Source organism: Rhinopithecus roxellana, chromosome 18 (assembly GCF_007565055.1).
Source record: "Rhinopithecus roxellana isolate Shanxi Qingling chromosome 18, ASM756505v1, whole genome shotgun sequence".
Classification (NCBI taxonomy): Eukaryota; Metazoa; Chordata; class Mammalia; order Primates; family Cercopithecidae; genus Rhinopithecus; species Rhinopithecus roxellana.
Window position 1 is genome coordinate 3074304 of NC_044566.1, and position 24817 is coordinate 3099120.

At 46.0% G+C, this 24817-nt stretch overlaps 1 protein-coding gene across 1 annotated transcript in view; it reads right to left on the reverse strand.

The window, feature by feature from the left end:
• COL4A1 (collagen type IV alpha 1 chain) overlaps positions 1-24817 on the reverse strand; it is a 155281-nt gene that overhangs the window by 32267 nt on the left and 98197 nt on the right. The window contains exons 16-29 of the mRNA XM_010384745.2: positions 23781-23825; positions 23640-23693; positions 21868-21909; positions 19754-19838; positions 19036-19071; positions 17231-17395; positions 13899-13994; positions 11676-11759; positions 11079-11149; positions 5995-6186; positions 5241-5409; positions 2445-2537; positions 2254-2358; positions 563-660 (exon numbers count right to left, since the gene is read on the reverse strand). Of these exons, the coding sequence (XP_010383047.2) occupies positions 563-660; positions 2254-2358; positions 2445-2537; positions 5241-5409; positions 5995-6186; positions 11079-11149; positions 11676-11759; positions 13899-13994; positions 17231-17395; positions 19036-19071; positions 19754-19838; positions 21868-21909; positions 23640-23693; positions 23781-23825 (1335 nt within the window). The remainder of the gene's footprint in view (positions 1-562; positions 661-2253; positions 2359-2444; positions 2538-5240; positions 5410-5994; positions 6187-11078; positions 11150-11675; positions 11760-13898; positions 13995-17230; positions 17396-19035; positions 19072-19753; positions 19839-21867; positions 21910-23639; positions 23694-23780; positions 23826-24817) is intronic.

Consider the following 24817-nt stretch of genomic DNA (forward strand, 5'->3'; position numbering starts at 1 on the left):
CTGGGCAACCTGGTCGCCCTAGTGACATTTGCCAATGCCTGGAGGTATTTTCAGTTGTGACTGGGTGGAAAGGGGTGCTCTTTTGGTGACGCATGGGTGGAGGGAGGGCTGCTCCTGCCAAAAGCACTACAAAGGTACAGGGTAGGCCCCACAGAAAAGAACTATTGAACCCAGAATGTCAGTGGTGCTGAGGCTGAGAAACGGTCCTGGGTGACTATGCTTTCTTTCAGGACAGTGGCTTTCAAACAGCGTTCATCTACTTCTCACAGGAAGAAACATATTTTACCCTGAGTTCTGGCTTACACAGGCAAGAACATGTCTGTCATACAATTTCATAAAACTGAAACAAATGTTTCATAAAATCAAAACAAATGTTTCCCCTGAAAATACTCACTTCCACGTGCTATGTTCTCTGATACTGTCTATTCTATGCTATTTCATCAAAAACAAAAACCTGCTGGCCCAACATGTCCTGGGAGGAAATTCATAACCTGCGTCTTTTCTGTCCAACTAATAACAAGGATGGGGGAGAAGGGCCATCGAGGGAATGCTTGGCACCCACCTTCTGGCCCTGCACACCTGGGTTCCCAGGTAAGCCATTAAATCCCGGGCGACCTGGAGTCCCTGGAGGCCCCACATCTCCAGGTAAGCCGTCAACACCTGTTTTGAAGAGTTTAAAAAAAAAAAAAACATTCCAATTACACCACTGTTCCCCACTTTCTTCACTTTTAGTCTTGCCCAAATATGCCGACTTGATCTGAGAAGGTCAACTGTGGAGGCCTTCGGAGGTGGCTGGAAGAGGCCAGGGGAGACCGCCCGGCAGAGGCGGTCGGGTGCGTTGTCGCCTCTTCCAGCACCTCTGCCCTCCTCTTTCTCTCTCCTTTCCTTTTCTTCTGTTCTCTTCAAACTTTTCTTTCCCATCCTACTCTCCCCAAACAAAATAAACCCCTTCGTACCTGCCCATGAGAAGGGCACTTTCACTCATCTACTCAAGGTGTGGTTAGGGAGGCAGGGGCACCATCATCTCATCAGAAATGCAGACCCCTGGGGCCTATAAGGCAGGCCCACTTTTCAAGATCCCACAGGATCTGTCACTGAAGGACACCTGCCGACTGTTTGTGCCCGCCCTGGGAGCTCTGATGGGCCGTGAAGCTGGCCAGTCACTGGTTCAGACCCTTTGTATGCAACGCTGAGGTCTCTGATGTCCAGCAATTTGTAAGTCTGCAATGGCACAGGCCCGAATCACACCCCCTGTAGGGCTGCTGCACAGATAGGGTGTGACCTCGAGTGGCTGTCCTCCTTTCTGCCACAGAGCCAAGCAACTCCATGTCACGTGGCCTCTAGCGAAGGAGGCACTGCGTGAGGCAACGGGGGAATGTGAGGGACTCGTGAGTGTGGCGAGGCCTCAGCGCCTGGCCGCCCTGGACACGGACGCTCTGCTGCCCGCCCAGCCTGAGGGAAGCAGCCATGGTGTAGGTGGGCATTGCATGGCTGTCAGAGGAAAGGGGCTGTCGTCTCCTTTCTCCAAGCTAGCAGCCTACAGCAATAAGGGTGAATGGAGCCTGGAGCTGCTGGGTAGGAAGCCTGAGAGCCTGGAGGAGATTTCAACCTAAGTTGGACTGCATGGTGTGTTGTACAAAGACAAACTTCCTTATACAATACATCCCTTTTGTGCTCACAGCACCTTCTCCCCAGTCCTGAACAGAAGGATGTGATGACAAGTGTGTTGATCAGAGTCTACCTGAAGGACAAGTAGAGCTAAGAAATGTGAAAAGCAGGGAAAAAAGAAATTCCCTCCTTACCTCCTTCCAGTGTTCAGCAGGAAGTGACAGCTCTAATACCCATAGGACTCCTCCCCTTGGAGCAAAGCCCCCTCCCTATAACTCCCTGCACCTCCCCTTGGGTACTCCCCCAACTCCCAACCCACCCTGGCTGTGTTCAGGTGGACTGCAAGTCTTCCTCACCGATAAAAGCAAACACCTGGAAGGTGGGTTTCAGCAGGCGCCGTTGGTGGCAGTATCCATGCAGCTTGCACAGCCTTGGCATCCCATCTTCCCAACCAAACCCTACACTACAAGGCAGCTATTGCACAGAAGCGCCTGAAATCGCTGTGCTCAGCACCGCTTGGGCTCTTCAGAAAGCCTCTCTGAACAGCGGTCACCAGCTTCTGTGGTGTTTTTATGTCTACTACCTCCTCTTTTCTCACGGAAGTCACAGGCAGACCAAAGGCTCGCATCCGTCTGGCAGGGTTACCTTTGGGGCCAGGGGGCCCTGGAAATCCAATTCCCTGCTGGCCCACAGCACCCTTCTCTCCTGGCAGGCCTGGCCTTCCTGGGGTTCCAGGAAAGCCTCGGTCTCCTGTGGTGAGAAAGACCAACGGTCAGCGTGAGAAAAACGTGAGGAAACTCTTGTGGTGTCCCGGTGAGCTGGAATTCCAACCGTACCTTGGGGACCTGGGAAGCCTGGGGACCCCGGCAGTCCTTCTGCTCCAGGGGGGCCTGGTAAAGGAACAACTTTTCCTGGTTCACCCTTTGGACCTAGAAAAAAAAAAAAAAGCAAAGACAAAAGATGAAGGAATGGGGACCACGTGGAACAGAGCGAGGACACGCAGTGGGTGGGCTGCGTACCACATTCCACCCAGCACCACGAGTGCCCAGAGAGCAGAGCCTCTGTCTGTTCTCCACTTCTTCCCACGCGGAGAGCAGAGCCTCTGTCTGTTCTCCACTTCTTCCCCCGGTGCTTCTAGGATCTTTCACAGAGAGCTACGCTTCTCCCCAAAACGCATGTCCAAAATGACCAAGATGTTTGTTAGACATAAGAATCTCTTAAGAGTCCACCATTAAGAGTCACAAGAAGCTGAAAAATCTATCACAACAACATGTGAGATGACCTTGGGTGATTTCTTAGTGAGTCGGTCTCAAAAAGTCAAAATACTTTTGCTGTTCTCTCTCAATATACCAAAATCTAAGTTGCTTTGAGGTTGACCTAAATTACGTTCATTTGGTGGTAAATTATCCAAACAACATGATCTGTGGGTGATCACAAGTGATTCATCATCCGTAATGGTGCAGCTGGAGAGCTCTGCGCTCACTTGAGCAGCACAGGCAAAACCATCCTTCCTCCCAAGCCAGGAAGCACAGCCCCAGTCCCCTGGGCACTCATACCTAGGAGAGCCACTGGAGAGTCAGGGTTTTGCTGTTAAGAAAGGACCAAAGGGTTCCCCTCCAAGAATGCATGCACCGAATCTTCGTATAACTTGTAAGGATTCAAGCTATGTGGGGCCTCCCCAGAACAGCCAGCACATTCTTTAGCTATAGACTATGGGAAACGCCAACTGACTGACCCTAGGAAATACCTGCTGTCGGTGACACACACCCCTGGGCGCCAGGCTTTTATGATCACCACAGTTAAACACAGCTCTGGCAGATCAAAGACGTCTGTTTTCTGATCTCGAAGCTAATTGAGTCCGGATGGCCAAGGATCCCTACAGCTGTGGGCAGAGGATCAACAGCCCTGTCCCCCCTCCCCAGAAGCCTTCTTCCCCATCTGCTAGTGTATATTTGTGAGTACTCCAGCTGGTTTCTCTGATGGTAGTTTCAAGCCAAAAGAAAGGCTAATTCCCTTCGACAGCTCCGAAAATCTGCAGATGTCACAAGCACAAAGACGGCACTTGATTTGTTGATTGTGGAATCAAGAGGCCCAAGGGAAAGTGATCAGAAGTCCCTATGCCTGGTTCACCAAAGTCCTCCTCCATCAAACCTGGTATCACCCTACCTCTAACGGAATCATAAAAGAGACATTTCTGGGACCCTTCTAAACAAAGAACAGCCATCAATGGCATCAGAACTTGATGCTAAGGACTCACTGATTACACAGCAGGGAGAAGGGTAAGAGCAACAGTTATGTTAGCACACTACACCTGGGCTTCCATCAAATGCTGGCTGACACTTCCCATGCTGGAATGCTTAGGAACTGGACTGTGTGTGTGTGTGTGTGTGTGTGTTGTTTGTTTGTTTGCTTTTGAGACAGTGTCTTGCTCTGTCATCCAGGCTGGAGTGCAATGGTGCGATGCTGCAATGGTCGCTCACTGCAACCTCTGCCTCCTGGATTCTAGCAATTCTCCTGCCTCAGCCTCCCAAGTAGCTGCGACTACAGATGCCAGGGTTTCACCATGTTGGCCAGGCTGGTCTTGAACTCCTGATCTCAGGTGATCTGCCCACCTTGGCCTCCCAAAGTGCTAGGATTACAGGCGTGAGCCACCACGCCTGGCACCAGCTACTTTATAAATAACTATGTTTTTTAAGGTTTACTAGTTACATATTTTTAATCACTTTAAGTCCTTTCACTCACTTTTACAACTTTCTGAATGTTTCCTAGCAACGTGTATTTACTTCCCTCATCTACACACAAGGCATTCCTGGCCTCTCCTTGTCTCATTATGGGATTGTACTCTCATTATGGGAGCACGAAGAGTGCTAGGAGTGCTCCATGTCTACTGGGAATCGCAGTCAGCTAATAAACTATTAGCACCTGCTGTGTGCAAGGCCCAGCGCCACACCCACATCCCACTGGCCCTGAAAATAAGCAAGTCATGGGAGAGGAGAATGACGAGGGAGTCCACACTCATCCCTGCTACAGGTTCCCTGGAAACCCTCTGAACAGGCTGTGCCAGAGGGCAGGGACCACATCTGTGGTTTTGACCACGTCTTGTCAATGCTCAGCATAGAGCTTCATGTGTGATCCACTGAGAAAACAGCAGACAACTAAAACCACCATGGAATGAAATCGCCACTGTGCTGCGGGACCTCTGTAATCCGTTCACAGGCGTCTGCCTACTGTGAAGAGGTGGAGATCACACCACTCGGGCTACACAGAAGCCAAAATGGGCTGCTCATCGGGAAAAGTCAAATGGGTAAGGAGAGGAAAATGACTTGACCTCGGTGTGACTTCTACGTAAAGGCTGATTTTAGCTGGTGCGCGCTGTATACTTACTTAGGAGGACTGTAAACCCAAGTTCTTTTTAGGGAGAACCTACATATTGCCTGGCCCATCACATACATGAGGAAAGGAAGGCTCAAAAGGCTAAAGGCTTGCCCAGGTCCCGCCCCAACTCCTGGAAGAATCAAAGCCAAGCGTGCGCCCCAGCCTATGCGAGCCCCGGGACCCTGTGGGCACCCGAGGTGCCTGCGCCAGCCTCCGTTTACAACTTCATGCTGCACCAGGAGTTTCTCAGGCCTCACCTGGCAGGCCTGGGGACCCAGGGCCTCCAGGAAAGCCTGCTTGTCCTTTGTCACCAATGGGACCAGTAGGACCATATCCTGGAGGCCCAGGGGGGCCGGTGTCACCACGACTGCCTGGGAATCCAACTCCTCCAGGGGGGCCACGCTCTCCTTTCAATCCTACAGAACCCTGATGTGAGAAGAGGAAAAAGACACTGTTATCAGAGACAAACCAACACCCTGTCCTTATCACATTCTTCTGACATCTGTGGTCAATAAGTACTAGAGTTAACTAGTTCACACTATTTATTTACTTCATCTACCCTCCCAGGAAGGCCACCTTGTAGTTAATAAGTGAAACCAGCATTCTTCTCCCTTAGATGAGCATTATCCCTCCTTCATCTACTTAGGGAGATACTTTAGAGAACGAGATGTTGATACCTGGAATATTTTGAAAACAATGACATGAATACTATTAACTTCAGATTTCACCTCCCATCCAAAGCAAAAAGATACACAAACACATCTGTACATCTGTTCAGTTCTCCCAAATGCATCAGAAGACACTGATCTGTTATCATCTAATTATTTGTCAATAATAACTGGCAATGCCTAGGTTTATAGACTTAAGTTGTTCCATGAACCATGAAACAAGTTCATCTGTGCCATCATCAAGGAGATAGAAATACATAGATATGATTCAAATTACTCATTTCTTGATTCTTTGCAGATCCACATTGTAAAATGCACATTCAAAGTCTGGAGATAAACATACCGGCGAGCCCTTGGGGCCAGGAAGACCCGGACGGCCATCTCTTCCAGGAGAACCCGCCCTCCCTGGTATGCCGGGCTGTCCTGGAAAGCCTGGGTCTCCTTTGTCACCTTTGAGCCGCAGGTCGAAATAAATCTCACCAGGCTCCCCCTTGGCTCCTGGCTGGCCTATCAGCCCTGGTGTACCTTGAGGCCCCTGTAAGAACAAAGCCTTGTGATCCACAGAAGACCCATCCACGAAGCACACCAGTGTGACTGTAACACAGGCAACCACAGAATCAAGAAGCCGCCTTCTTGAAAATGGTCATGCATTCACACCTCATCGTTCCTTTTCCAGATGCAAGCCAGGAGCTCTGTGGCAAAGCCCTGGTCTGCCGCACTTCTTGTGTTTTTAAGAAAAACACTTATCTTAATGAGGTATTTCAAACAGAGACCTGGATGGGGCCGAGGGAGTTACAGTGTGGCTTGGGGCACCCAGCTCTCCTCAGGGAGCTTTCTTTCCCTAACAACTGCTTAACATTCACAGGAACATGCAGCACCTGTCAGGAGGTGCTGACTGATGTGTGGTTCATTGTGCAGCTTCAGTCATGGACACACTCAAAGCACAATCGCTGTCCTCAGCTCTGCCTCAGTCCCACCGGCATGCAGAGGCATTTTCTCCAGCTTCTGGGCCCAGTGAGCCACCCGTCAGCACCTCCTGGCCAGTGCTGAATACTTCTGTGAATACTGAACAAGTTTCCTTTTATGCTCATGCCCAGAATTCTAGAAGAGATAGGGACTTCCAGGGCACCAGTGAGAGAGGAAACTCGGAGTGGGCGCTGGGCCAGTTCGATGATCAGTTATGTCGAGTCAGCAGAGTCAAACTAACCTTCCCAAGAGACTCACACTAGAACATTGCTCTGTTCCTGGAAAGTTACATCTGCAAAGAACACCCATACCCACCAATGGTTTCTCCTCCAGCATCCTGAGACTTGGATTTCACACACACACACATACAAAAACAGAAAAGGTTTCCAATAATTGTCCCATTTACTTATTCACTTAGGCCTGAGAAAGGCATCTTCAAACTCCCTGTTGACTTGGCAGAATTTTAACTCTGGCACAATTCACTTAATGTGTGAATTCCTTTTCATAAACTTCCTTAGATATATATGAATCACTCACATGCATATGCTTCTGTGTGTGCATATACTATGTGCTTCTCAAAGGAGGGAGTTGGTCCACCAAGGACAGACCAACATTTGCCCAATCTTTAGAATGAACATACGGCGAGCACTGCTTACCAGCCTGCTAGGCATTACGACCCCTTCTATAGCATCTCTGACCCTTATTGCAGCTCTGCAAGGAAAGCATGGAAACCAGGACGTAGCAGAGAAGCAGCTGATACTCAAAGAAGTGAGGTGATAGATCCAAGACTACCCAGCCAGGAAGTGCTGGAACTGGGATCCACATTTATGCATATCCAGCTGCAAAACTTGTATCTTACGCCTGTGCCCCTGGAGTGCTAAGGAGTGTTAGGTATGGGTTAGTAAAATCTGCCCATTACACAGCGGGAGAGGTGAGGCTCAAAGGACTTCTGTGTCCTGCTCAAAGTCTAACAAACTGCAAATATGGGACTAACCTAAATGAGGCTGACTTGCTTTCCTGCCTGAATTGCTTCCTAAGAGCTAAAACATTACAGGCTAAGGAACGGGAGAAGCTGCTCTTCCTCCTGTTTCCATCTTCCATGCCAACCACGATGCACTGACTCCTGGCCCAATCCTGTCAAGCAGGCTTCCAAAAGTACAGAGAGAGTATGCGGCAACTCTCTGTGCTGTTCAATATGACTTGGAAAGTTAAATTAAATAACACAAAAAATGCAGTTCCTCCATCCCAGTGAGTGCATTTGTTTTCGTTTTTTGTTTGTTTTGTTTTGCTTCGTTGAGATGGATTTTTGCTCTTGTTGCCCAGGCTGGAGTGCAATGGTGCCATCTTGGCTCACCGCAACTTCCGCCTCTCAGGTTCAAGAGATTCTCCTGCCTCAGCCTTCCGAGCTGGGATTACAGGCATGCATCACCACACCCGGCTAATTTTGTATTTTTAGTAGAGACAGGATTTCTCTATGTTGGTCAGGCTGGTCTCGAACTCCCGACCTCAGGTGATCCGCCCGCCTCGGCCTCCCAAAGTGCTGAGATTACAGGCGTGAGCCACCGTACCTAGCAGTGACTGCATTTCAAAGACTCAACAGCCACCACTGGCCAGCAGCTGCCAGATCAGATGGTGCTGACACAGCACACTCCTGTCATGGCAGAAGCTTCTCATGGACGGCTACTGGTGGTCTGAGCCAGCCCCGTGCTCTAATGCCCCTTATGACCTGGGACACTTTACTTGGATCTACTCAGGAAAGGTGGAACACACCCAGTCTATTTGCTCTGTGTCCCAGGAAAGGCAACAAATTATTTCTATGAGCCACCTGCCAGAAATTGTAGCAGAGAGTCATGGAAAATTTATTATTTACTTGAAAGGTGTTGTGGGATTTCTAAACTGTTTCTCTGAGTTAATATTAGCTCCAATGCATCTTTCAATCCCAGCTAAAATTAGCCTCCTCTATGCAGCCTTCCTTGTGGGCGCGGGCTGCCTTCTGGTCTATTGTATGGTCCTCATTCTGTAAATCACTTTGCTTCATTAGGACAGTCTATTTGCAGAGCTGTCTCTCCACTAGTATTTTAGGGCTCTGAAGGTAGGACCAAGGTTTCCTGTCTTTGTATCCTTGGCATCCAGAAGAAAAGAGATACTGGAGGAAGTATACACTGAACTGGCAATATTCATCAATTAAAAAATACCAGTGCAAGAAATTATAACCAATATACATTTTTCTCAACCTGGAAACATCATAATATTATTTTATAGTGATTATTCACAGCCTAAAAATATAAAGCTCCCCAATACTGTGATCTTAGGGGGAGAAAATATAATTTTTTATTTTAACAATGATGACCTTGCCTGCCATCATTCTATTTATGGGAGAAATCTGGGTTTTTAAAACAGTGACATTGGTGACCCTAGGACATCTCATGTGGTTTCTTTGCTACAGAACTTCTTGATTCTAAGTAGTTCAAAGGTCTTTTGATCCATCTCCTTGAAAATAAATGCTGAGGAATCAAATATTGCCTGGAAAATTTAGCACTGGCTGCATTAATTGGAGAAAATCTGACACCTATGCTGTCTGCCTCTAAAAAGTGGTGCCACTGTGGGAAAAGGCAGGGAGTGTTAGTTTCGATTCATCCTCTCAGGGACCAGGAACCATGAAACCTGCTCAGATCAACCTGGGCATCATCAACCCGCTCAGGGAGTTGGCCTTTCATGATCCATTATTCTTTCCCAAAAATCAAACACTTGCCTTTCAAAAGGAAATGTCACAGAAATGCTATCTAAGTCAAACGAAAGCTCAGAGTATTTCACCACTTTTAAATTTTAATCTACTCTCGTGTGTGCTGGTTTGTGGATATCTCTTTTAGCTTCTAGCCAAATTCAAAATAAGAGAACCACATTTCTGAGCCAGTTAAATCACAGAGCTTCAAATACATCTTTCAATAAAATGAAAATTACTAACTTCTCAATTGAATTATTTACCCATAAATCTATTTTTAGAGGCTTTTTCCATCTACGGAAAGAAAGGAGCTCCTGATGAAGGCATAAGGAGTAGAATTTGGGTTGTATGTTTCCTTTCTTTTCTTCTATATTATGATCCTCCTCAATATTCCTTCTTTCTCACCTCTTTCCTCTTTCTCCATCTTTATTAGGCTTGTCTGGACTGCGTTTCAGCCAGAGTGGAGGCAGGAAGTCTACCAGGAAAACCCAGTAGATGAGGCAGTGGATAGAGGTTAAAAACGTCCTTTCTGCTTCCTTCAAAGTTCTTTGGTCTTTGATCCCCACTACAGTCAGGGCTACCCAGTTATTTGAACTTCTAATTTATTTAGATATATTTTAAACAATTGCAACTTCTAACTCAGCTCCCCAGGCACCAGGGAAGTTCTGCAGAGCAAAAGCACAAGATCTAACTTCAAAAGCAGAAAACGATTGCTGAATTCCAGCTGGGTCATTGCCATTTCAACTGGCTTTTGCCCTGGTTTTCTTTTGTAGAACCTTCCAGCAATATCTTTAAAAATTAAAAAGTTTGAAGAGCTACATCAGAAATGAGTAATTCTGAAATCTGACTTTCAGTATCTTACAAAAAGAAAAAAAGGAATGAAAGGAATTGTGGAAACCAGTCCATGCTTGCAAAGCTCAGAAGGACAAAGAAAGTGCGAGAGGAACAGCGCCTTGAGATTTAAAAGCTTCAGAAACAGAAGTGATTATATGCAAGAAAATAATGTCCTTCAAAATTCAAGATTATTATGATGCTCTTCTATTTAATGGATTCTTTTAAAACAAACTAGAAAAGCGAAGAAGCTGGTCTTTTGTCCCATTGAAAGGTTTCGTGTCAATGTGATCCAGATATTTCATGTATGGATTTGAAAAAGCAACTACACAATAGATGTTGTAACAGAAACTGTCAACGGTAAGGAGAAGAATAAAAACCCATTTCAAATCCCCAGAGGGAAACAGATCTGCCCTCCTTGATCTTTCCATAGAAACTACTGATGCTGAACCTACTGACTAAGAAGCTTTTAGATGATCTGATGTGATGTTACCAGCCCCGGTAACACAGAAAGACAGCACTTCGGCTCTGCACTGTGGCTACGCGGGGGTGGCTCCTGTGGCGCCATTTGTTTCAGGACATCCCAGAGACCCTGCGGGAAGGACGCACTCCCATTCAGCCACCCCTGAACACAGGTCGGCAGTAGCCAAAGAAACACTGACCAGGTGAGAAGAAAGGCGGCTGCGGTTTGGGTGCTGTAGGTGACAGTCTTACTCATCCCCCTGAGACAAATGCCACATGGAGTCCCTCCAGAGCGCTCGACACAGCAACACTTACCAGCTCCTACACCACTTACCAGCTCCCACACCAGGCAGAAGCTATGCTTGCAAATGCAAAATGACACAACTCTGTTGATGTGCTTGGTGGTAACTTCTGATATGTACATGAACTCAGACAGGTTTACTTACAGGCACTCCTGCAACACCATCTCTGCCAGGCAAACCTCTGTCGCCCTTGGCCCCTGGCTGTCCTGGGAAACCTTTCATTAGAGACAGGGAAAAAGACAGCAACACAGCATCCATGAGACACTTCTTAAAACCTTTTCTTAAGACTCAGCATAAAAATCTGTGTAGGAAGTGGATGATTACTTGGATAATCCAAAGACAGTAATAACTAAAATGCCCAAGATGGACTTAGAAAGGGAACATGTGGCCCAACGCACATGTACACCCCTCCTCTGCTCTCCTGCTCTTTAAGTGGTGCCCACCCAGGGACCACTTAAAGGAAAACGTAAATTCCGTTCACTGCTTGTGAGATAACAGAATGTGTGGCATGGAGGGAACGATCATGCTGCTGCCTTTTATTAGGAAATCTTTATGAGGCCATCTTGATCATTCCCAGCAAGGGGAACAAAGCCTAGAAGTGGGGCCCAGCATTCTTCTGATTATGCTCTAGGACTGGCTGCAGAAAATCGGGCCTTTCATGGAGGGAAATCCCTTTCACAGGAAAGACGCCAACACACCAAAGCAAACTCTGACCTGGTCCTTTTCACATGTGGGTCTTACCTATTTCTCCTGGGGGTCCCTGTGGCCCGGGAGGCCCCCGATATCCAGTTGTATCACAGATGAGGCAACTCTCTCCTTTTTGACCTGAAAAAGAACACACAAAGGTGCTTACATGTAACATGTGACCAGAAGTCTCTGCAGTGCACTGAGAGAACAGAAAAAGGCAAGGCTGTCACTAACATATTACATTCAAACTTAGGTTTGCTCAGTGACCGAACAGCTCCTCCAGATGGCTCTCTGCTAATGGGTGGAAACTGCAGTCAGATGCGCGTCTCTGTCTGTCAGTGAACAGGGCCCACTGCCCCCAGCAGGCGTCACGTGTAACCACAGATGCACTGCTTAAAGACCCAAGTCCTTTTCCCAGGGAGAAGACAGGGGCTGCCTCAGTAAAAAGTGATCCAGAAATTCAACTGTGCCTATCGGCCTGAAAAGACTTGACTTTTGTAATTTTGTCTGTAATGTGGAAACTACGTATCCCCTTTCTCTTTGATTGAGGCCTTAGTCCCCTTTCTCTTTGGTTGAGTGCTTAGTCCAGTTCGTGGACTTCACTGGTTGGTGGACTTGGGAATAAGAAGCCACAAAAGCAGGAACACATGTGTGATCCAGGACAGAAGAGGAGAGAGACTGCAGCCCCGAAAGAGGGGAGGAGATGCTTGTCTCTGGAAATTCTAACATCTTAAGTCTTGATTTTCAAACCAAGCTCAGAGATCTTACAGTGTCTTAGATAGTCATGTGTCTTAAATATTAAAATGTCTGGTTTCTAGGCACAAATCAGGCATAATACAGAGCAAAAAGTGCTCATAGAGAAGTCCATGCCAGGGACCTTGCGGTGGTGTGGCCATATTCTTCCCATCCCTGCCCTGGCTGGCAGCCCCACGTGGGCACTGCTATTGACCCCTCCGCCCTGGGATGCCCCTCAGTCAGAAGTAGAATAAGGCCAGTGCAGGTAGGCCATGGCCCTGAAGTGTGGGAGCAGGCACACAGTTTCATTTCGAGCTCTTTTAGGAGGCAGACCAGGAGCCCATCAGTGGAAGGGGCATAGGGCAACACAGCTGAGAACCCAGCTAAGTTCTGGGCACCAGGGCATTCGTGGGTGTGTCTGTTCGCAAGGCTTCAGGTGAGTGGGGAGACGAGGTGCATTCCCAGCAGACGATGGAGTCGAAAGAGGAATGCGAAGACCCGAGAAGAAAGATGCTTCTCCTAGGATCTGGGGAATAGACAGCTAAGATTGAAGTGTGAAGAACCTCTGGACGTTGGATCTGCCATAAAATGGAACAGCCCAAGTCACAAAGTACTGAGCGCCTGGTAACTAGAGTGGAGACCCTCATTAAAACCCAAACTGCACACTGACTTAGATCAGTGGCACCCCTGTGAGGACGCCCAAGATCACTTCCATTTCAGGTCCTGCAGCGTACGTGGCTGTCAGAATTCTAAGACACTGGCTGAAACTTCTCCACACATCGTTTCTGTTTTACACGTTTGAAGACTAAAACGTGTTTACAATCCACAGGCAGAGATGGTACACAGTGGGGCTGATTTGGGGGACAGCCTATTTGTCCTACTCTGAGGTTACTAACAGGCATACAAATACCAGAATATCCATTGCTTATTCCCCTCTAAGACAGGACTGTTGATGCAGTGATAATCCACCTCTGTGTCCAGGATGGCTGAAGAGATTAAATAAGTGTCCTGTGCGGGTGGTAAGGCAAACACTTGGAAAGATTAAAGATGGAACTGAGAGGCCAGAGTGACGCTGGTTAATGCATCAATGGCAGATTTGCTCACAATGACGATGCAAACACCACTGGAAGAATTGGTGAGCATTCCATGTGCAGATTTTTGACTTGGCCTGAAAGAGGGAAGAGCATTCTTTGATAACAGAAGTCTCTTCTCAAACACTGAATGGAAAGATTGCAGAACAAATCAGTCTGAGTTTTATCTGCTGACCATGCCCACCGTAGCAAGACTGACTCCATGGTCCTTAGAAAGGAGAAAGGGCAAAACTCTGACCTTCAGGGCTGTCTCCACCTTTCCCTCCCAGATCATCAACTAAATTCCAGAAGATGCTGATTCTAGGAATAGATTTTGAAGGGGGTTCCAAATAAAAGGAACCTACGCCCTGACTCTGCCCACCCTCACTTGCCTCCAAAGCCAGTAAGTATGTGGGAAAAAATCATATGCACAGACACAACCACCATTTTTTAAAAAATCAAAGTATCTTACCTTTCTCTCCAATTTCGCCTATCAATCCTGGCTGCCCTGGAATTCCAGGAGGACCTTGGTCACCTGGAGGTCCGGGCTGACATTCCACAATTCCATCTGAAATTGAGTTTTCAGAGTTATAGAGGATCATAGCTAGGTGTTTTTACCCTCTCCTAACTCAACCTATAAAACTCAAATATAAAACCAAAATATTTTAGGCTGATAAGTGTTAGAAATTCAGCTTTAGTTTGTTTCAAAATAATCTTAAGCTATCAACCACTTGCAAAACCTAATCAGCACACACCACACACTCACCATCCCACGCCATCACTGCCAACACTGCTATTTCACAAATTCTGAAGTATCTGTAGGTGCATCAGCCCTATCCTGTGTACTATTTCATTTCATCTTGCGAAGAGCCGACCATCGCTCTTATTTTACAGATGAAGAAACTGAGGCTCAAGAAACTTAAGTGATTTGTCCAGGGTCATGCATCTGTTAGGTCAAACCTGAGACTAGAACATTTTTATTCCTTTTTCCCCTCCTATAACCCAATTTACAGCAAAACTAATCATTATTTTAGAGCGGCAGACTGCCCGTGAGGAAATGCCTCAAATTGTTCACATTCAATTCTGAGCATCATTTATGTAAAGAGGCATAAAAATAAATTGCAGTAATGCACACGCCATCTGTCCGAGGTTCGAGTAAACAATATCAGTATTGTTCATTGTTTTATGATTTGGATACACATTGAGATGGAGTTTATATTTCCTTCCCCAAGATCTTTGAACAAAAAAGACACCGTGAACAACTTGGTATCCAGCATCTCTGCCTAGGCATAACCCTAACATTCATGCACCAGCGCTGAAGGCCCTGCCCTCCCCCTTACAGAGTCTCCTCCTAATGACAAAGTCATGGTCAGGTCAGTCTCTGTCCAGCTGTCACCTGGACACCCCAAGTCTCCGACTATAGAAGGGCCCCAGCGTGTGGAGTGGGGCTGTGGGGCCCTCCCTCGGGCTTGGATGCATTAACCAAGGTCAACTTTCCAGCGTGCCCACCCCAGCTAGAACCGGAATGCCTAAAAGGAGCCCAGACCTTGTTTGATGACTTGGTTTAGAGCTCAGCAGAACAAGTCAGCTTCAGCTGTGTAGGAACCAAGGGGGAAGTGCTTTTGCTTTGCTTGTTGCTTATGTGCTTATGTGTCTTTCCCTGAGTTTCTCCTCACAAAGCACAGGAGGTAAGAAAGCCCGAGTGGGGTCACTATTGGTCCCCGACAGCCACGGTTAGGGACCTGCTCCTGGTGACTCTGGTCCTGCCTGGCTCCTCGTTGGTCCTTCGACCTTGGTGCAACTGGCACCATCTGTCTTAGACAAAGTGGACTCCATGTTTATGTTTCCAAGAGCAGCCCCTGAATCACTTGACTGAAAGAACTCACATCTCTCAGCCCTGCCAGCCCAGGGTGTACTAATTCCTGGACTCTAGAAATGTATGCTCATGAATATTGAGAGACACGGAGCTGCTACATTCCTTTTCCAGAACATAACTCCCGCCTGCTTCAGCTCAACCAGAATCCCTTCATATCCCTGACTAAAAAAACAAAAAAAAAACAAAACAATGGTACATCCTCACCAAAGTCCGTTTAAATTCATTTTATGCAGCGGTACCTACAGCCACAGATGGTTTAGAGCTGGCTATACCCACTTGAGACAAGAACACAGTGGCGGAACTTAGATACAGAAATGGCTGCATTGCGTGGTAGTCCCGAGGTAGCAATGGCTTTAAGATGTAGCCTCTTTAACATACATTATAAATCTTAATACAAATCTCATTTCTAAAGTATTACTTAATACTCTGTGATTGGGAATTACTTAATTTAGATGGACCAGAAAGGCCACCTAGAAAATGTGGAATAGTAAATATTACAATGTGTTCAGCCAACACATCTCATTCAATTAACAAGAGTGTGAAGTTCACATTTTTACATGAAATGTGTTTATATTTCATCACTTGCAAAATTACAAATATCCAAAAGAATGTCCTTTGCCCAGATTTCCTCACCATTGGCTCCCTCACCCCCTTCATGTCTTTATAAATCACTCTGCTTAAAACCACAACCCCCTGCCCCACCCTACCCCCGCCCAGAACTCTCTGTTGACTCTCCTGCTTATGTTTATCCCTGGACTTCTTATCATCTCTAGGATTCCTGAGAATTCCCTTGTCTTGGGCAACCCCTGTCTGCCCCATGGAATGCTTGCTCCAGGACAGCAGGATCTGTTGAGTCTTGTCACCACTGCTAGATCCCTGCCTGCTGCCTCCCAGGCACTCCCTTCCCCGCTGAATGAATCCGGAACCCAAAGCCCCTTGGTCAGGCTCACAACCTTCTCTCAGACACACAGAGAAAAGGAGACTCTGGATTGAGTGTCTCCAGGACTGCAATATTTTATCTTCATTTCCCATGTTTCACGCAATCACAAGAGCAGAGGAGAAAAGTTCCCCCAAGTCACTTGTGATCTGTTCTTTCTTCTACCCAAATTCGTGCAGATCACATTCCCCATCGAAGTGGCTGGAATCCATGGCTCTATCTAGCCCTGGCCCAACCCCCTACAGTGGCCTCATCCATGAGAACTCCCTTTCATAAAGATGTGCTTGAATTCTAGCAAATAAATCTTGCTGGGACTTGAAGCCTGTGAGTCCTTTCTCAATCAACCCCACAGAGGAGTCGTGTTTCTGGGGCCCCACAGAGCACACGTTGGTTTTGAACAGGTTCCAAAGGCTGGCTCTGGGTGTCTGAACATACTCCCATTGCACAGGTTGGCTTAAATCCTCGGAGATCTTTGAGTTTGCTTTGGTATTGTGTTGGGACCACAGGGCCACCTTAATTGAGTTCCATGTTACACGTTCAGCTTTTCTGGAATAAAATCTGGCTTTTCTGGACTTTACTAACGTAATCTTTACCCGTGTCATCCTGTCTTCCTTGCTTTTGGTGTGTTTGTGTGTGTGTGTGTGTGTGTGTGTGTGTGTGTGTCCTAGTATTCACTTGTATCTCTAGATGAAGAATGCATTCTGTTTTCAATAAAAATACGTAACTCAACAGGTTTGCTTTTTAATTTTCGATGCCAGGAGTCTCAGAGCTGGTTAACGTGTTCTTTATTCCTTTAAACCAGCTTTATTTTTTAATTTTAACTATTGCTTTTTGTAGAATATTCCCTTAGAGGAACATGAATGATTAGAAGAATCCACGCCTTTCTATTACACTCTGGCTGTGGGAGACTGTCACAGCCCCCAGCCGGGGTCTGCCCGGCACCCTGGCATCTGCTTGGACACCACATTAAACCATCTCTGAGGGAACTCACTTGTGTAGCCAGGCTGCCCAGGGGGCCCGGGGGAACCAGGAGGACCCGGGAGCCCGTCTCTTCCACTTGGTCCTGGCAGAGATGCACCCGGAAATCCTCGGTCACCTTTTTCTCCTCTTTCACCAGGGAAGCCAGGGGCACCAGCCTGCCCAGGTACAGGGAGGCCTGCAACCACACAGAAGCTCACGTCAACAACCTCAAGGCCGCTTAGCATCTACAGCACAAACTCATTCTCCTAACTCTGTTCAAGGTAAAAATCCAACCAGATCATCACTGAAGAGGGAACTGCTTTAGACATGTAAAACCATATTCAGCTGGCAGGCGTCTGGTCATTTCATGCTGACAGTCAAATGTTTCCTACAAATTAACTTCAAGGAACAGGGACTCATTATGTAGACATTAAAATCTGTGAATTTCCCTCAGTGCAAATAGTACTCCCAACATATAAAAACAGGCTGTAGAGGGTGCGCTGCATTTCTACTTGGCGAATGAGGGCATAGAAATGTCCTTCAACAAAGCTAAAGTGGACCCGAAGCAAAGGGATGGTCACTGGGTTGGCAATCTAGAGGCAAGAGCAGAAAATTAAAACTAAGGACACAGAAGATGGTTCTGTAAAAGGGTTTGAAGTCAAAGTAGCCATTAGGTGTGAACGTATCAGGTCAGGTTCAGCCACTGTAACTCCGTAGGGGATAAGACCACGTGCCCCCGGGAGAGCTGAGGCTGACAGCGTGGTGCTGCAGGAGGCTGCACGGAGAAAGCTCTGCTGCTCCCGCAAGGGACACGCCAGCTTCTGCTCCCAGCATCAGGCTGTGATGAGGAGTGTGAGGAAAAGGACAATCGAGGCAAACGGGACGCAAGAAGACTTGGCGTGAGTGAAGAACAGCATGGAGAGGAGAGGGAAGAGGGCTGACTGAAGGGGTGCAGAGTCTGAGACATCCAGCCTGCCACTGGGGAGAAAAGCCACAAGCACAACGTGCCCAAAGCAGCCAAGGGCCCTGATGGGCGGCCCTGTGGGCTTCCGCCAAATACTGTGTGCCCTTCCTGAGTGGTGAAGGAGGAGGGGTGGCATGTCTAGTGGAGAGGAAAATGAAGGAACTACCTGGGCATGAGGCCAACTCAGACCCTCAGAGTGAGGAAGACAGTCAGGGAGCTGGGGGTGGGTGGAGGCAACGGTCAAGGCCACAGGTGAGCCCAGGGCAGGGCTGGACAGAAAGGAGCACAGCGACTTTGGAAGGGGGACATGGGTAACTCCTCCAGCCAGAGCAACTTCAATGGCTTTTTATCAAGCGTCTGGGTTAAGAGACACCAAGGGTTAGATAAAAGGTTGTAGACGGTAAATAAGGCTTCTGCAAGGAAACATGAAGTCACACATTCCCGAGAATCCAAGAGTTAAGAAGAGACAAAAGGGATGCTTTTAAGGGTAGATTTAGAGTTTTTACAGAAAAGAGAGAAAGTGGGAGTGGACAAAGTCCCTGCCCTGAGCCAGGCACGGGCTGGGTGGGGTGTCGTCTGTTCCTAAAAAAAGAAAAAAGGGGTCTCCGCAAGAACTTAGACCAGCTGGAAAGGGATAAAATGTAAAACAATAAACGAGGATAAAAACAAAAAGAATGTAAACGTCGAAAACAAAGCAAAAAGCATAAAGGCTGCGAGCCCTTGTCTATCTGCTTCAACACTAGAAAAGATGGAATCAGATTGCTACCGATTGTGTGCAGATATCTAACATTCACGATAAATTATATATTCGGAATATACACAGCACAGAAGGTGTGCAAGTATGCTATAACAAAGCAGCTGAGGAGTCTCACCTGGAGGTCCGGGTTGGCCTGGTAGTCCTGGGAAACCTTAAAAGAGAAAGAGAGTGTTGGATCAAACAGAACAGTTCACCCATTTGTATACTTTTTATTTCTCTGCTGAAAGTCTCGCTTGGTGCATTGATAAGTGTCCATGGCCAAAGGGAACATAGAAAACAGAGCGGGAGACCACCCGAGCCCCCACTCTGGAAATGCATTGCTCTCAAAGTTACAGTGAAGGGCTTCTGAACCCTGCTGTGACAGTGAACCAGGAACTTGGAGGAGACCTGGTCACAGACAGTCCTACAAGGCTGCAGATGCTTCCAAAATATGGATGAACACAGGTCAAAACTAGAAGAAAAGAGAGGAAGAAATAGAAAGCAGGGGGAGAGAGACAGAAGAAGAAGGAGGAGGAGGAAGAGGAGAAAAAGGAGGAGGAGGAGGAAGGGAGGGGAGGAGGAAGTGAAGGAGGAGGAAGAATGGAGGTGAGGAGGAAGAGAAGGAGGGGAGGAAGTGAAGGAGGAGGAAGAATGGAGGTGAGGAGGAAGAGAAGGAGGGGAGGAAGAGAAGGAGGGGAGGAAGAGAAGGAGGGGAGGAAGAGAAGGAGGGGGAGGAAGAAAAGGAGGGGGAGGAAGAGAAGGAAGGGGAGGAGGAAGGGGAGGAGGAAGAAATGAGGAGGAGGAGGGGCAGAGGAGGAGGAGGAGGAGGAGGGGGAAAAAGGCACGAAAGCTACCTTTCGGGCCTGGCTCTCCTCTTGGCCCTGGAGTTCCAGGGTAGCCCCGCTCTCCTTTTTCTCCCAAAGGCCCTGTGCCTATAACCTGAATCAAGAAGGAAAAGGCGGTCATCCCGTGCATGGGGGTGGCTAGTCCTAGAGAGGAAAGCAATACAAGTGAAGAAATGTACATAGTTGTTATTATTTCAAGAGATATGAAAGTGAAGTAGCAGCAATGGTAGTAGACAAGGAGGAAGAGGATAGACCTCTAAAACATATGGGACAGGTCAGGCGCGGTGGCTCATGCCTGTAATCCCAGCACTTTGGGAGGCTGAGGCAGATGGATCACAAGGTCAGGAGTTCGAGACGAGCCTGGCCAATATGTTGAAAACTCGACTCTACTAAAAATACAAAAATTAGCCGGGCATGGTGGCACATGCCTGTAGTCCCAGCTACTCGGGAGGCTGAGGCAGGAGAATGGCGGGAACCCAGGAGGCAGAGCTTGCAGTGAGCCGAGATGGCGCCACCGCACTCCAGCCTGGGCGACACAGCGAGACTCTGTCTCAAACAAACAAATAATAACAACAACAAAAACATATGGAACAAACATGCCGTAACCATCCCTGCAAAGGACCCTGCCAGGCAGGCGGTTCTGCTTCTTTTTGTAATAGTTTGCCTGGCAGCAGCTTTTGTATCACTCCAGTGAGGTAAAGTTGGAGTAACATCAATTTGAGGCTTAGGTTTATAATTTCTAATTGTACATACGAGCCATAGATGGAATGTTTTACTTTACAGGGTATTATGAGAGGAACACTCTTCAACTTCCTTAGGCTGTATGTAATAGGGACACACAAATTTTCTTACTGGAAGAGTTTTTCTGACTTTTTTTTTTTTCTGATGACCAGAAGTAGGCACTTCCTTAAGGTCGCAAGACAAGAAGAGGCACTTTTGGCTCATTAAAAAGGAGAAAATTCGCTGACCCTGATTCCAAATTAATGAAATTCAAGACAAGTGGCAAAGTCAACTTTTGCATATTACCTTTAAAATATAATTCCTTTGTATCAATTAATAGATATTATTAAAATGTGCTAATGTTAAATAACTTGACTTAGTCATCCCACAAGTTACATATATAAAACATCATGATGTATACCATAAATATATACAATTTTTGTCAGTAAAAAAATCAAAGTAAAACCCTTCAATGTAAATCTATAGATAAAATGGGCTGTGTGAACGCATTACCTGTGGCACTGCAAGGAAGGCAGCAAAGGAGAGAACGGTAACATTTTCATTATTTCAAAAAAGACTGGGGGCAAAATGGCTAAAGAAATTAGAGCACAAGTCTCTGATAGGACACTGAAAATAAATGATCACCATGAAGATACTTGCAAACATGAGAACACCCATTTTTAAATGTCACACGCATCACTGACAAGTATGCAAAATATGCATGTTGACCAGCAGTAAAATGTTATTTGCAAAAATAAAAATTGTTTTGCCAGGATGTTAAATGGTAGACGAACTGTTTCTCTTACAAAAATTTTCCTCAATGGACCATGTTTTTTAAAAAAAGGTGTCAAGTCCAGGCACAGTGGCTCACACCTGTAATCCCAGAACTTTCGGAGGCCAAGATGAGTGGATCACCTGAGGTCAGGAGTTTGAGACCAGCCTGGCCAACACAGTCAGGCTCTGTCTCTACTAAAAATACAAAAATTAGCTGGGCATGGTGGCGGGTGCCTATAATCCCAGCTACACGGGAGGCTGAGGTGGGAGAATCACTTGAACCCAGGAGACAGAGGTTGCAGTGAGCCAAAGTCATACCACTGCACTCCCGCCTGGACGACAAAGCAAGACTCCATTTCAAAAAAAAGGAGTCAAATATGTTGCTAATATTCTCATCCATGTGCAAAATCCATGAAAAGGTTTTAGTGATTTAAAGATGTGCAGAAAATGTCAAAATATAATAAAAATAATAAATACTAAACTCCATACAACACAAATTAGAAAATCATTTCAAGTAGCATGAACCACTTTACATAACAAATGCAATTCTAGAGACAGCTGTGCCCTGCATCTCCTCTCCTTCCTTCCCCCAGTGCTCTCACAGACCCAGGGACAGTACTCTTACTCACAATTCCTGGTGGGCCAGGAGGACCTGCTTCACCCTTTTCTCCCTACAAAAGAAAAAATAACTTTTCTTGCATATTCTTATAAGATTGTCTTGCAGACAGCAGATTAAACATTTCTTCTGGTAAAACAAAGTGTGCCTACAGTACATTAAAACTATTTTTCTCTCTGTAGTATCTCTCATTCTGTGACGATTACAACAAAAATGAATAGACTTCATTTTGCTTTGCATACGCATGATAGATGAAAACAAAGATTTCTGCAAGGCGTAAGTTGGGGGCTAATTATTCTCCTCACAAAAAGCCCAGATACTGGTCCCGTCGATTACACACTTCCTCAGAAAACAGAATCATTGATGAGTGGAATTGGCAACCAAGGTTTTTCCATTTTAAAAAGAGAAATGAAATAAAATAATATAAAAGCATGATTTCCAAATATATTTTCTTAAGGAAATCATTTTATATGATGTTTTTAGGTGAAGATTTTCTCAAATTTGCATTGGAGGTCATCATGTAAAATCTAATATTAACTGAAAACATTAGTGGATAAATTCTGATCACTTCAAGGTTTAATCTCATCCATAGGAGATGAAAAGCTCAAAAGAAAGTAACCCTTTCATGTTAAATATTTTAATATAAACATCATAATGACTTAAACAGTCCAAAGATACATACATTATACCATGAATGTATATATTTTTCCTTTTAAATTCAGGCAGTAAACAAGAATGGAATGTTTTGATTTTTCTTATATGAATACCAGAAGAATTTTAGAAATAGCTACAGGACGTAAACATCTTAGCCACTGTATTCTAAATATATCTACCGTTTACAATTTACAGGATTTTACTTCCTCAAAAAATTACAGCCAAGGGTTTCTTCCTTTTGTCCCTGGCTTTAAGAAATTAACTGTGGGCTATTGAGGCCCTCCCCACAGCTTTCCACTCGCCATTGGTGATGAATATTCCAAAATTATTTCTTATATTAGTAAAGATTTACATTACCTAGTCTCATATTAAGAGAGAAAAATAAAGCAATAATGAGGTTTTTTTTTCTGCCTGTCAGACTGACAAACATTTTTCAGATTTTTTTTTTTTTTTTAAGTTAGTTCCCCAACTAAAAGGGCCCTGGTCTGGCAGAAGGACTTTCTGGGGCAATTTGGTTGCATGTGGCAAAAATTTCAAAACAAGTGTCTGAATGTGGACACCAATATTATGCTTTTAGGAATTTGACAGAGAAATGACCAAATGAGCAAAAATACTTGTGAGCATAAAATGGCCTAAATACCACGCAACAAAAGGCTTGGATGTTCATATCATAACTACATTGACGGCCACGAAATATATCCTCCTTCTATCATGACGTGAAAAAGCAAGAGGTATTGTTCACTATCACCTTTAAAAGCTGTCTGCTTGTGTATGCACATAGGAACAAGGTGAACTCTGGCCATTTCTGAACAGGTAATAGAAAAAATTAGGTAAGCTTTCTTTTCCTCATGATACCTTTCTGTATTTTCTATTGTTTTATGATCAGGGAAAAAATAATCTACTACCGAAAAAAGACATAAAAAATTGAATGAGTGGTACATTTCATGTATTTTTATTTTGAAAAAAAATCATGAACACAAAGGAAACCACTAAATTGTGTTTTTACCCAGAAGAAGCATAAATGATTTTTTTCCCTTGAGTACAGAGTCCTTAGTTCTAGGAAAGAATAAACAGACCTCTGGGTTGAAGTGGAAAGTGAAGATAAAGGCTCACAATAGTGCTAGCGTTTACCTGCGGGCCCTGGCGGCCTACGAGTCCTGGGTACCCGGGTTCACCAGGAAAACCCTGAAACCAAAGAGAGAAGTAGTAACCGTCAGAGGTCAGTGGCGGAAACAGTGAGCCTGCTTGTAAAAATCACAGAGAAATACTTACGGGACTCCCTTTTTCCCCTTTGTCACCATCTTTTCCAGGTTTTCCCTGTAGAATAAAGATGTAAACGTTAGTATTTAATAAATAATAGGCTGGGTGTGGTGGCTCACGCCTGTAATCCCAGCGCTTTGGGAGGCCAAGGAGGGTGGATCATCTGAGGTCAGGAGATCGAGACCAGCCTGGCCAAGATGGTGAAACCCCGTCTCTACTAAAAATACAAAAATTAGCTGGGTGTGGTGGCGGGCGCCTGTAGTCCCAGCTACTCGGGAGGCTGAGGGAGGAGAATCACTTGAACACAGGAGGCAGAGGTTGCAGTGAGCTGAGAATCACACCATTGCACTCCAGCCTGGGCAACAGAGTGAGACTCTGTCTCAAAAATAAACATAATAATAATAATAATAATAACGGATAAAGCACTAAACCTCTGATTCAGATAGCTTAATATGTTGTCTCTCCTATGAAACCCAAGCAAGGTAAATGAGCGCTCTATGTAAGTTGACAATACCACAATAAGTAATATGGTATATGATGAATAATTATGAAACAGTTACCATAGAAGAGAACTCTATTTTTAAAGAGCAGGGTCCGATGAGCTACAAGTCTTCTAAAACATGACTGTATCTTGGTAGCAAAGCTAACATCAGAGAAGTTTGCCTACTGGCAGCTGAGTATTTGCAAGCTTATACAAATGCTTCATTTAATGCAGGTTTCTGCATGTTGCTTCCAGGTAGAAACCAGAACCATTACAGGGGACTGGCAGTGGGGTGGGTCTCACGTCACCACCATCCCTAAAGTGAGAAGCAACTCAGCCTCTCAGGCTTGCGGCTGTGCAAACACCGTCTGGTGTTCTGGGTGGCAAAGTCCAACCAACCCGCTGCTCTTAGATAGAGCAGGACCGAAGGTTTCAGGGACAGCCCAGGGCTCTTCAGAAGCCTCTTTCCACAGCCGGCGGTGGCACCTTCAGTGCTGGATCCTTAAACAGGGAAGGACCTCGCCTGCCTGGGAGGCCTTGCAAATGACAGAGCTCAGGAGAGTCTCGG